The sequence below is a fragment of the Lipophrys pholis genome, assembly GCF_963383615.2.
Source record: "Lipophrys pholis genome assembly, chromosome: 1".
In the NCBI taxonomy this organism is placed as follows: domain Eukaryota; kingdom Metazoa; phylum Chordata; class Actinopteri; order Blenniiformes; family Blenniidae; genus Lipophrys; species Lipophrys pholis.
The window spans coordinates 1,788,332-1,802,671 of NC_137635.1; the positions used below are offsets into that span (position 1 = coordinate 1,788,332).

The 14,340-nt window shown below is 43.6% G+C and overlaps 1 protein-coding gene across 2 annotated transcripts in view; it reads left to right on the plus strand.

Moving 5' to 3' along the window:
- The window catches only part of adkb (adenosine kinase b), a 122,777-nt gene that overhangs the window by 52,876 nt on the left and 55,561 nt on the right, over positions 1-14,340 (plus strand). For both annotated transcript variants that reach the window (XM_080458843.1, XM_080458844.1), the window contains exon 6: positions 2,343-2,451. In XM_080458843.1, the coding sequence (XP_080314969.1) occupies positions 2,343-2,451 (109 nt within the window). The remainder of the gene's footprint in view (positions 1-2,342; positions 2,452-14,340) is intronic.

The window sequence follows — 14,340 nt, forward strand, 5'->3', positions numbered from 1 at the left end:
CCGAGCACTTCCCACCATGACATTCAGCACCATATACCACAGTCAACCGGCTCCATACACCAAATAGTTTAGGTGTTGAGGCCTCTACACACTGCGAGCGTGATAAATGTGACACAAAAATCTCAAGTGGATTCTCATTGCTGGACCGCTCCATACCAGCTGTGATGTGAAACTGAGTAATGTTTGAAAACGTTAAAATCTTTTTGCACCTGATCATTCCTTCCAAATAAAAACACTGAATTTATTACATTTTGGAGACTATATGTGCATGTCCTTATCGCAGGAAAAAAAGAGAGCTATCGTTGAATATTTATCAGGATGTATATGGAACCGTTTGAGATGCTAAAATTACATCCAAGAAGGTCAAAACATAATCGATCTACCGGTTTCCTGTAGTTATTGTCATGCCACTACTGTTGGATCAAACATTAACTGTTTATCATGGTGCGGAATGTCAAAGAGATTAAAAGATATTTGGATCTGTTTTGTTTACCTATATGGCTAAAATACTAACACAATTACTTGTTCATGCATGTGGAGAGTTATAAATTCAATCACACACATAAATCGACAAATGTACATGTCTGTAATTTGTACATACACAGATTTATGTGTGCGTGATATACATGTGTGATTTGTTGCATATGTGCCTTTAAGGGACTGTAAATGTCCTCACCTCCATTTAAGGACGGCCTTCCAGTTGACTGTCATTATAAAAGTAGATTTTGCTCCTGTCCTGTCTTAATAGATGTTTGTCCTTAACGTGGGTTTTGTTTGCCCTTGATAAAGACTGCCAGGCAATGACTGCATTTTGGTCTGGACTGTCTCCTTTGCTGTACAACCTTTAAAACACTGAATAGCACAGTAATATTGCTCAGTGATTAAAACATAACGTTACAATATGTGAGGGCGAAGAAAACTCTTTTTCCAGACATTTCTGTAACGGCAGGAGAGTAACAAACTTTACTTGGAAAAATCCTGCTAGGTGAGAGGCCTGTCTGTGGTGGAGGTGAAAACGGGGACATTTACACTTCTTTGTCGGCGCACAACAAACATTATACACATACAAATTGTACTACATGTGTACAAATACACATGCATACATTCTGTTATTCATAAATCTAAATTTGCACAAACAAACCTCCTCACAGACAAACAACTATCGATATGCACATGTAAATATACACATCCAGAAAGCCAAATATAATTCTACATGCATGCACAAGGCCTCTTGTTATTATAATAGCCCCATCTAGTATGTCTGTCAGGGACACTGCTGGTTAAAGACAGGTTTTTGGTTAATAAAGTCCATTTTACTGATATTCAGTAGCTTCATTGTTTGTTGTTCTGCTCTGTTAAAAAAAAAAAAAAAAGGCTTTGGGAGAAAGTAGAATTTGGTAAAATTGAGACTCATTATTCCAAGAGTAACCGGTTTTCAGAAAGAATTTGCAAGCTCTCGTAAATATTGCAGGACTTCTGAGTGCTTTGCTGTGGACCTGCTTACTGTGGCATTCCGGTTTTACCTCCTGAATGTATACCATCATTAGGTCTATCTGTTGTCTGATAGCGCTCTGCTGTGCTCATGTCTGCTGGACTTCCTCAGTAATGACACTCATTTTGTCTGTCATGCTCGTTCCAACCTCTCGAGTCCATTACGGCGGCTCAGGTCAAACACAGTCCCAATCCTGCTGTCACATCGGAGCCTTCGTCACCGCACTCTGATCAAGTTAGCGCACTGTTACTCTTTCCTTTGACACTAACCACGGCGAGCAGCTTTTTCTCACCATGTGAGAACAGACCCCCTTCCTGCAGCAACACCCTCCTGTCATATGGTCGCCTAACAGTTTTCCCCTAAGTAGCGATGATGGTTGCACTCATTTTGATGGCCTGCTCATAAAGAGACGGCACACGAGGACTGGCTAATGAGCTATGTTAAGATAATGCCACCTGCTTCACTTTCCGGCTCCCACCACTCACTACTCGACTCGAGGGTTCATTTAGTAATGCATTTTTGTTGTTTTGCCACCCTTGTTAATTGTGGACCACTTTCCCGGGTGATATGATAATATGAATAATGTTGAGTTGGCCTTAAAATAACCTCGCCTCATTTCCAATCCTGTCCTTTTTTGGGGCGTGTTTTGATATAACTGAAATATATATGTATTAAGATGACTTTATTGTACTCTGACTCTGACATTCTAAGAAACTATTATCATCTTTTTATATCAGCCAACAACAAAAGAAACTCTAGGAGGTTGTTTTTTTTTTTAAAGGATGTTTTTGAGATGAAATTAAGATGGATGATAAGCGAGGCGGAAGATTTATGGGGTCTGTCTCGGCAGGTCCCTTGTTGCTAACCTGGCAGCGGCAAACTGCTACAAAAAGGAAAAACACCTGGACTTGGACAGCAACTGGGAGCTGGTGGAGAAAGCCAAGGTCTATTATATTGCGGTAAGTGAGACCCTCTCCATTCGAAATGACTGTTCCCCAACTCCATTGCCAGAGGAGGACAAAATGTTAAGAGGCTTTATTCAGGAAATGCCTCTGCACGCCTTCCGCATTGTCAATATACCCATTCATCCTTTGTGGAGTGAGATGAGCTATGTTACCTATTGAGACAATACAGCTCCATTTTTCCTATTTTTCCCCTCGTCTTTGTGCACCAAGCTGCGGCGCGCTGTGAAATTGTTCAACACGTAATGCATTCATTCATTTCTTTTAACGTGAAGACAAGCCAACAGGTGCTGTGAAAGTGTGAAAATTGATTAAGCAAGTTCACTCGGCTTTACACCCACCCGCCCACCCTCCACCCCCACATCCACCCCCACCCCCCACCACCCCACTATCTCCCCCTCACAGACAAAACACGCGCACAGATTGAGGAGGACAGATGTGCGCTTATACATTCACACACACTTGAGCCTCCACTGGTGAGGTAATGTCTTCACTCGCAGCTTCTGGAGTAGGATGGCCTGCCATGCTCGTGTTTCACTGTTTGGGATTATGTTTGATTCCGGCAGATCAACATTTTCTCTGATCTCGAGTCAAGATGATAGCCCTGAAATTGCTCTGCATTCCTCGTCTTTAAGCAGTTCATTATCGGCATAAATCACCGTTGCGGTCTTCGCCATCGACATGCTCCTTGGCGTATCTTCCCAAGTGAAATCCTCAACCCCCCCCACCCCCCCCCCCCCCCTCGATGCCCACAAGCCCTCCAAACACGAGTGCACTGTAGTGCAATAATGACGGAGGTTTCATAATTAGCCGCCCAGTCGCAGAAACAAACACAGGGAGGGAAGGAAAAAAACCCAAAAAGGAAGAATAAAAGCCGTTAGTGCTTGTGCCAGAAAGCAGATCAGTCAGTCCATCCTCCAGAGTTTGTGTGGTCTCATTTTTCGCCTCTGCTTTGCATTAGCAAACATGGCACATCCTCTGCAAATTGGCAGTTGGGTTTTGCCCACATCCGACAGTCTTGCGCGCAGGGAAAAGCTTCCGTGGGATTTGAGGGGGGGATAGAAGGGCCACAAAATGGGTGTTTGTCAGTGCTTGGAATCTAAAACGTGGTGTTCAGCATCCCTCCTGGGCCTCTTTGTCAAAACAGGGGGATCATTCGCTTTATTAGAGTCCCATTCGCACTTCTAAGGTACTTAGCCAGATACACTGCCACAGCTATTCCCACTTAATACTGTGCGGCGTGTCTAGACCGGTGTTCACTAAGGCCTCCTCTCTCCATTAACCTTGTCGAGAGCACTCAGATGTATTTACCCAATTTACAGCCAGATTGTACATTTTCTCCCTCTCACTCTCACTGTACTAACCTTTAGCTGTGCATTAATGTGCTTTGTTGATTTTCATTAAACACACTGCTGGGTGGTGCACGCGGCCTTGTACACCCTAATCTGTAAATTTAATTACCGAAAAGTGCACATGTGTGTGTATGTTAGCATGTTATTTGCTCGCAAATACGTCGGTGTTTGCCGGAGCATGTGTGTTAAAGAGGTGATTGATGATTCTTGGCAGAGGCTCTCAAGGTGCCTGAAACTATGTGGCGTGATTGGATGAAAACAGAATTATTAGAGGGCTCTCGCAGCCAGTCTGGCTCATCCAGCAACAGCGGCGGCCGTGGCGGCAGCAGCAGGGCTGGTGGCAGACGCAAAGCAGGGAGGCAGCACTGCCATTTCTCACAAAGAGAGAGAGTGTTGAACTCCTGCCAAATGTTTGGTGGCAGGCTGTTGCTAGGAAATCTGGGTCCTTAGGCAAATCGTTGCACAAAGACCAATAACAAAGGCGTGAGGGGGAAGAAGGAATGGCTAAACGCATTTCAGGCAGAGGATATCTCTTCTCTCTTTTTTTTCTTTTGTGGGGGGGGGGTTGAATGCCGTCACCGCTGCAGTTATGTGGACAGTTATTTTTTTCCCAACGATTGTAAACATCAGAAATGGAGGGTGATGTTTTGTGGGAAGGGCAGATGAGTGACTCTAATTGGTGGGGGTGATGTGTGCATGTTGGCCCAGTTAGACCCCCCCCACCCCCACCCCCCCACCCTTTTTTTTTTTTTTTTTTTTCTCCCCCGTTTCTTCCATCCCCATCCCCCCGTTGGCCCTCTATGGATACCCCCCCCACCCCCCCACCCCCCACCCCTTTTTTTCCTTCTCCTTTTGCTGTCTTATTTGCCTCCCCCCTTCTCTCTTTCTCTAGTCTCTCTCTCACACACACACACACATACATTTGCTGTTAAGCACACACAGCTTGCACGCACACATTCTGCAGCATACCACTGGCTTGTTTTTCTTACCACTGAGCGCTTTGCCCTGTAATTTGATCTTCCCTGCTTGATGCGTCCTCCATGATGCCACTTTGAATTAACCTATGTCTGCACGGCTCTCCTTAGCCCTGGCTAATAATATGGCCTCTTCCTAAGGCATGCCGTTTGTATTCAGAAGAAAAATATTAGAAAAAAAAAAACCCCAAAGTAGTAGTGCTTGGTCCATCTTGTGGTGGTCATGCACTGTGAGATTTAACAGAAAATGGAGAAGAGGGGAGACGAACAAGACAATTGACTGTGAAAAGGCCTGTTAATGACTGGGCACAGATGGTCAGAAATAACCCAAGGATAGGCGGAGGAGACGTTCGCCTCTGCCAACTGGCCTGATACACAAAACTCACCCAATGAGACACAAGCTGCATAGCTGTTAGGTCACAAACCCGATCACAGCTGGGGAACGCTGTTAGCTCGCGCCCTGTGCTAGGAGCACAATCCCTTCGCCGGCGAGGGGTTAGCCACGCCCGAGGAAAACAGCGAGCCCACTTTTTTTTTTTTTTTTTTTTTTTTTTTAAAACGTCAAATGGCGCAGCAAGTTGAAGCAGAAAGCCTCACACCGTTAACGCTGGCGCACTGCATATAGCATTAATTGGCAGTTGTGTTCTTGCCCCTCGCTGCAGGGAAAAGCTGAGTTCAGCTTCAGCCACTGTAGCATAATATGCAAGAAAAGGAGGCGAAAGCAGGAAGAGGGAGGAAAAAAAAAGAAAAGCACTTTACTGGCACCACAAGCAGCACGTCAGCCTGCTTACACCCAGAGTGGCACACACACACACACACACACACACACACACACACACACACACACACACACACACACACACACACACACACACACACACACACACACACACACACACACTGCTTCTCCGCCCAACCAGCCCTTCAATTTCCAGCCAGAAAAGCAAAGGGAAAGGTTTTCCACACACACACACATCTAACTGACACCTCATCAGCCAGCCGAAGGGCTGATTAGCACAGAGGTGACTGCGGCTGTGTCTCTGTCCAACTCGGAGGACCACGCTGTCCTCACGCTGACCTTGAGATTCCTCTCCCTCTCGTCCTCCTTTCCATCCTCCTCCTCCTCCTCCCTCCTCCTGCTCTCCCTCTCGCTGCTGCTCTTTATCTCTTCCTCTGTCTCCATCCTCCTCCCTCCTTCCTCTCTCTCTCTCTCTCTCCTTTCCTGTCTTTTCTCCCTTTCCTCCCCACTCTGTACTGCACCACTCTTGCACTGCCCCTGTCCTTCCACATAGCCAGGGAGGGATCACGAGGCAAAATGCAGGCAGCGGAGGAAAGGAGGGAGGGAGAAAAGAGAAGTGGAGGGAGGAGGGGGTGAGAGAAAAAAAAAAAAACTGGCAGGCTCTCCCTTTGTCTGCAGGCGATCAGTTACAGTCTTGGTTGCCGATGAAATTTAATCCCCACCGCATTTACATGCCAAGTTTGACTTCTGGCAAGCCTTATTAAATAGATTTGTAAATCATTTCATCTTGATTAGAATCTGTTCTCAAGGGATCAACATTTTTTTTTTTTCTGCCTTGCTTGTGTTTTGCTATGTGTACAATCTGTGCCCACTGGTGTTAAAAATTTGAAAGTCAACCCTCGGTGGTGTTATCTTTCGGGGCGAGGGACTATAAGCAGTAGATTTAGGGGACAAAGAGCGATGGGTGCCAAGTCCCGTCCGTCACCGGCCAAGCCACCGTGTCAGCATGTCTCTCATCTCTGGAGGTCATGTCGGTGGCCAAGCAACGGCTATGATGTCCGCTCTCTTTATTAGGCTGACACCACAGTGTCTCGAGCATGGAACAATGTCATTTCAAATCGCGCCTAATCAGATGGCATTTTCTAATTGCCAGCAAACATCTTATGAATATGAATTCATAATTGTTCAATTACAAGTCGACTGCATCATATTTATTGGCTTATTTATTTTTTTTCTCCCGCTGGCCTGGGCCAATTATAGGATTTCAATCTTGAGGCAATCAAGTGATAAGGGTGAGGCGTTTAGTGTTTGCTGTCACTATATAATTCTCCTGAATGTTAAACATGCATCTGGGAGGGCTGTATTTGTCAGAAGGCTGTGTGTGGAGGTGCACCTGCCTAATTGAGTGGTAATGAGCTGTCAGGAGTGCAGGCTTGGTGATTGGCTCTTGGCGGGGCGTCCTGTGCCAGTGGGACGTATGGGCTGGCCCGGCCCTGCTGGAGGATCAGCCAGCCCCGCAGCCCTGCAGGCCCGAGTGGGCGGAGTGTAGTAAATTAGGGTGGAGAGGCCAAAGACGCTGGCTGCGGAGACATCCTGTGGCTTTCACTCAACTGTGGGATTTATTTAGGTTGTTTACAATTATTCTCCTTCTTGATTTGCTTTTACAACTTCATGTCAGAGTTGGGAGGCAAATTTAGATGTTCAGTAAAAGTTGCGTCACCGACTGCTCCATAAAAGTTCTGTTTTGGATTTAAAACTTTTTTTTTTTTTAAACATATGAAAAAGTGATCAACTCTGCTTTCCAGTAATTCAAATCCACAAAGTTTCTGGTTCCACAAAAATGAGGCAATCCTGACCTGTGACTATATGGCACGATATTTAATCTATGGGTAAAGAATCACATTTTACCCATGATCTGTATCTGTAGTACAACAAACATGTGAACCTGCAAAGTTTGAACCATAAAAGTCTTGAGTTAAGATTTTCCGCAGCTGTTGCATTTTAAAGAAATAATTTCCTCAATCTGATGCCGAGTTGTTGTCCAAAGAACAAAGCAGCTGTGTGACGGTGATGAATGCTGTCACGAGTGAGCGAGTGATCAAAGTTACATCAATAAAAAGCCAAATGTTTTTAACAGTTAACATACAAAAGGCCTCGTTCCAAATCAAGGAATTTAAAACCAAGTTTCACAACAAAATAATGTGTTTCCTCAGTAGATCAGTTAGAATCCTGACCTTTCTAGGTTGTTGGATGATTCAACAAAGTGATCCAATCAAAAATCTTTCTGTTGTCTGAAACATGTGCTTTGTGGTTTAAATAAACTTTTCCTCCAGTTTATCAAAAAAGCACATGGGGCCGACATGTCATGCTAAAATCAAAGCTTTAATAACTCGTGTCACCTGTCAATAATAATCCAGAATGATAATGAATCACTGCTCGTTGGAATTTATTCTGAAGTCTGTTTTTAAAGCATTTAGATGCAATTCATTTATATAAATATATATATATATATATATATATTTTATACTGCCAGCAGTACAACAGAAGTATCAGGATTTATGTGGTTTCACATGAAGTCCCGTCTGATTGTCAGGGACCCTCGTTCGAATCCTGGATGTTGCAAAAACAGCATGTGGTGCTAAATCTATAAGTCTACAGATGAACGGGAGCAGCAGAATAAATACTTACTATGCTCAACGGATGCCTGAAATAGTTACTATTATGAAAGACATTGTGTTTTTATGCAACAGTTAAATGTGTGCATTGCGCCGACTTTCCATCTGTGTCTCAAAACTGCAATGTAATAATGTAAATGCGATGCATTTTGTGGGTGGCTGACACTCATCCCGCCAAACACGCTGCCTGCTCACATGACCATAATCCGGTAACTGGAAACAGATAATTGTGATAATCGGATTTGACATGTTTCCATACACTTCCGAAATGTGATAATCAAAACCCTAGTTTACCTGTTTCGTCCATTATCGCATCTCTGCCGTATTGTCATACAGAATGATTGAACCTCGTGTATTCTTTGCTTTAATTGTCTCGGTGTAGGGTTTAATGGGTGTCCAGGGTTTTTATTTCATTTAACTTAAAGTTTCTCTCCATTTCGCAGCAGAAATGGCTGATTGACAACTTTACTGTGCTGAACGCGAAAAAAAAAAGAAATAGCTTGATTGGCAGAGGAGGCCGTGATCACGTGTAAACATTCACACCAGTGTATTTCAGTCATCAGTTAACATGCCAGGAAGAACATGCAAACATCAGTCGGTGGTAGCCACTGTTTCACTAAATCCAAGTCCCACTGTTAATGGCTTAATTTATTTATTTATTACTTAAAAAAAAAAAAAAAAAAGAAATGTGTGAAAAAGTTTACATGAGTAGACCTCATGTTGTCGTTCTCACACTGAACAGCGTCTATTTTGGTTCCGAGTTTATCATTTATTTGTGTTTATTTTTGTTGTGTGGGGAAGTACTTCAAGAGCTGAGCCAGATTTATTTTGGGAGTCTTTATTTTTAATGAATATTTCCAGCAGCAATAGAAATAATAACTTTAATCCCGTGTATCTTCAGTAATTGCCTTGTTTTTTTTTTTTTTTGGGGGGGGAGGGAGGATAGCACATTTCTTTTGGGGACATAGTCTTCCAGGCTGTAGTTCACATTAGTCTACCAGCATGCAATGATTTTTCTCTTTCTACACCCACGTCACCTTGTAAGAAAACGTTTTTCTTCTGCAGCAGGAAAAGCGCCATGTCCTTTCACCCCCCAGATTACTGTGTGCATCTGCTCCACCGGCAACAAGTCTGTTTTCCTCTGGATGAAATAGTTGGGACTTAATGATATTTCTGCTCGCCGTCACCTTCTCCCCTCGTTCCCTCTGCATCAAAGCACCTGGCGTGCGTGCGCCTTTTTATTCATGAGACCAAGTAGTAAAAAAAAAAATGTTAAAAAAAAAAAACGCCGGATAATGTTTCAGTGCTACACTGGGATGTTGTGGCCGTTTGTGTGAGTTCCACGGCTTAATTGAATAGACTGAGTAATTATTTGTCAAGTAATGCTGAGCAGAAAATAAATAGCCACTTTGCGGCTGTGAATTGTGCCTGATGGCCATGTGTTGATACTCTCACCAGGGAGAGTAAAAACCTGCTCTACTGGCTAAGTATCTGATTAAGATTCACATGATGGAACCGCAGACGCTTTAGGATAGCGTGTCTCCTGGGCAAAGATAGTGAGTAGAGTTAAGTGTCAGACGGTGTTACATTATCACGCTGGAGCATAAAGCCTCGACTGAATAAATATTGCTGGAGTATTCTCTCCACCACAAACCGGTCGCAGCTCTCGGGTCAGCCTGACAGTTTCTCAGAGCAGAAAAATAATAAGAAGAAAAAAATAATCCCCACAGATGTGCGTCTCTGTCAGGCAGATGCTGGACACCGTTCTTTGAGAATTGTTTCCTTCTGCAAGGTTTCATTTTTCCCTTTTATGTTGCTGTAATTTGTTTATGGTCTGTAATAAGCCAGCACATAGCTTCCTTCTGCCAGTTTGGCCATGGCCCATTGTGAACTGCCAGAAATTTTCTTCTCTCCATTTTTCAAAGAAGAATAATGACTTTTGAGCATGAATTAATATTTAATATCTCATAATTCATTAATTAAACTTATAAACCTTTTTTTTTTTTTATATATTCCACACCATTTCTCTTCTGTTTGTAGAAGCATTTTTTTTTTTTTACAAATATGGATTTTTATATTCCTTAATTGTTGTCTTCACCTCTGTGGGGTGAGAGTGCTTCTCACTCACCCATTTCCATCATTAAAAAAATAATTCTGTCAAAGCTAAACCAACTTAGAAGCTTGTTCAAGAGCTCCTCTTGTTCACTGTTTCATTACTGTAAGTATAAATTTCACAGTTTTCTATTGATCTAATGTGGCCACAGACACACAGGCTGCTGATAGTAAATTATGTATTCAACATGCAACATAATGGATTTTTACATTTCACAATATGCTTTATTGTGAGCTTCGGGCTGGTTTATTGGCAGTTCTTGTCCATATTGTACACTGTTAGGTTTGTTCGTGATGTTTGAAGTGGGCTGAGTTTTCCTTTCTAACATTGCTCATAAAACACAGTGTGAACACGTTAGATTGTACGTTTGTGTTGTGCTGTATGTGAGTCCGTGAAGGTCATTTCTCACGTAAAGACAAGACTTTACCTACTGTTTTACCCTCTTTTTCATTGTGAATTTCTCCGTTTGCGGGATGAATAAAGGATCGATCAGTCACTCAATCAACCAATCAATCAATCAGATATGGCATTTGTGTGGCATAATTTCCATCCAAGAAATAATGCCACACAAACTGGGGTTTTATTGTTTCTGTTTTCTTAATGATTAACCAAGTAGCACATTATCAATGAGTAAACTCATCCTAGTTAGGTGAGCTTCTTCAACTACGCAGTATCAATGCACGACTTATTGCACTGGGAGGTAAATGTTGTTCAGCTTCACGTTTAACGCTTGGCTACACATTGGAGAGAAAGTGCATCTTAAAATGACATTTGACCAGAACTTTATTACGAACTATTGTAAACAAGAGAGACTATGGAAACTGCAGATAGTCACACCTGAGGCTCAACTTAAGAGTCATTGATTCGCTTCAAATAGATGTTTTGGGAGAAAACCTGCACACGGGTAGAACATGCAAACTCCATGGAGACTCAGACTCCAACAGTGGGAATCTCACGGTGCAGTGTAAGTGCTATCCACTGCACCAGTACACAGCCCCTGGTGATTCACTGTAACTGTAACTTTTTGCTCCAATTTGAATCGGAATTTTCTTTTCTTCTTATGACATACAGCAAGTTACATAAAAATCCAAAACAAATCATTTGACTCCATAATTTGTTTATTTGCAGTGACGATTTAATTCACAGAACCATGTCGTGTTTTCCATCCCGACCAACTCTGATTTTAAAACTGAGCAAAGTTCTTTTTAATTTCCAAAGCTGGAATCAGCAGAGGCTAAATGTATTTTTGTTTTGTCTCAAATTATTTTATTTTGCGTAATTAATTTGATTATGATTGCGTACACAGTCAGTCAGTTAGCAGTCCCAGCAGCTTCGGCACAAAGTGTTTGTTTCCAGGGTTTCACTTAGCATGCCTGGGGTTAGCTCGTGCACTGGAAGAGTGTTTATTTTTCATACATGGTCCCACTCAGACATAGGCTAGTACTCTGACCTTATCTATTGTTTCTCAAGTGTATATTGTAAGCAGCTTTGGAGGCTTTATAGAGACTTAGCCGGCAGGGCTGCCGTTGCTCTGGTGGAACATTTGGACCTCTGGCAAGTGTCAGATTTTCAGCAGCACATTAAATCTCTTAACCCAGTTCTTTTTTCTTTTTCCCCCCCCCCTTCCCGTTCCTTCTCGCTGTCCCTCTCTTTCTTCCTCTTTCCCTCTCTCGCTGCCATGCTAACAAGCTGGCTGTGATTTATTTTTCATGTGTGGCATCGCGAGCGTCCATGGTTGTTGTTTTTTTTTTTTTCTTTGGGATCTAAATTCTTGTGCCAGTGGTTAGCCTGGTGCCCAGACCCTGCGGGGGTGGGGGGGGGGCAGAGTGAAAAAGCCGCCAGAGCAGCTGCACGTCACCCCGACCGGGCAAACTTCTCCAGTCGCGCAGTCATGGGGAGGCCAGAGACGCTTTGATTAGCATGTCTGTCGTTATTGGCCAGCTTGAATGTCATGCACCGCGAGCCCAGTCGTCTAATGCCTTGGCCGGCCAATGGGCCCGCTCCCTGCAATTACTGATAGGGCTCCCCGCTCCAGTGTTGAGGGGAGGCCAGAGAGAGCGCGCAAAGTGCCAAACGATTGTCCTCGGCAAATAAAAAGCAGACATCTTCCTTTCTGATGCTCTATATGTGCGTGCTTTATTTTCAGATGCTGTGGCGCAATCACATTTGAAAAGCATTTTGCGCTCCCAACATAACGGTTGGGGGGGGGGGGGGCAATCAAAACAATAACTGTGGCTCCTTTTGACAAAGCCCTTGGCTCACAGTTGTCAGAAGATGTAAGCTGACTCATCCACACAAGAAGGGCATGTATCCCTGGGAGCGAGGGGCAAAAACTATGATGAATCTTCCCCTCTGTGCTCGCCTCTCTCCACTGAGCCTGCATGGATTAATTACATGACTAGTAGCTAGTTTAGTCTCATTATTTATTTTTTCTAATGAATAATTTTACTCTCCCTCTCTTGCCTGGATTTTATTCTGCTCAGGACTTTTTCGGCTTCACCCGGTGGAAATAAGAATGCATTGATTATTTTCCATCTAGCAAATATCCCACCAACTGAGGAATAACATGCCTTCCCCCTAATTGGTTTGTTTATCTTGAGCAACAGACTCTGGGTTTGTTTGGACTCTGGCTGGCATCCACACACTGCACCGCTCCTCAGCATGATTACTCACCTTGGGAGGAGGCTGCTGGAGCAAGGTTGATGTTCCCCACACAGACATCAGGCTGTCATTCTCCCCGCTTATGTGACATCATTTGCCAAGACAGATTTGTTACAGGAAAAATAAATTCAGGCCTAAAAAGGGATTGATTTAAGGACAGGCTGCGAGTGGAAAAAGGCGACAGGAGGGATGGGGGCTCCCAGACACATTTCACCACTCAGAGGGCTCGGGCCGGATCCAAACAAGCTGCCAACAGAAGATGGATTCTGGCTTCATGTATAATTGATAAACTGTATGTTCTAGGTGTCAGCTTTAAAGAGGGAGCTAGGACTATATCAGGAAGCTATTTTTCCTCTCTGAGGCGAGCATCATTTTTATTTTGTCCTCCCCCGTTCGCTGGCTTATCTTCTCAGTTCAGAAAGCTCCGTTGAAAATTATCGTTTTCTTTGAAGACGACATTCGGGAAGTGCAGCATTAAAAGCACATCCTGTTCCCGTGCCTATTAGGAGTGCTAGTGCAGGGCAGATAGCCATCTGCAAAGTTGACTGTACATCCAGAGTTATCAGGATGAGCCATCTCACTCTTGACACCCAGCACATTAATATTAGCTATGGGAGAGTCTATCCTGCTGAAAGCAGCATAAAAGGATTAATGCAGCGCTTATCCTTTTGGAAATAATGCCCTTTATTGAGCGGATCTGACACTGTAAAGGCTAATGATGACATTGAATGGATCCAGAATAAGTAATGGCGCATCATCCCATGTCATGCAGCCAGAATAGTCGCTATTTGCATTCCGACGGCTCAAATGGTATTGATTGTGCTGAAGGCGTTGGGTTGTTTTTCCTCTGCAGCAGTATGAAAGTGTTACTCAATCATCAGCGTCCTGTGGCTAATGACAGTCCTCTCCCCGCGGGCCCAATGACATGTTTCGTTCATCGTCGTACTGTAATGCTACGATTTCACCTCTGAGCACTTTGAGCCGCAGCAATTACTGTACATGAAACACAATATGCCAGCGTGTCACCCTTCCTGTCCGTCACACAGAGACTGTGGGATTAATGTGGCTTTGCCCGCTCACTTTAATAGTGATAAATTTGTATCCTGCCAGTCAGCTTTGTGGGCTTTAGCGGTACAGTTTGTACCACAAAGGCTACGACCATTTCACTGGACCGGAGGAGGCTGGAATACCAACTTTGTACCCTATCATTTCCCTAAGGCGCAATGTAATGGTTTTCTATTGTGTGCATGTGTGTGTTTTCTTTTCTTTCTTTCCTTTCTTTAACACAGGACTTGAAGTGCAAAAACTGGCATGATTCATGATTTTATTCTTTTAAACTCCCTCCTGTACACTTGAGCGCTAAATGAGGCTG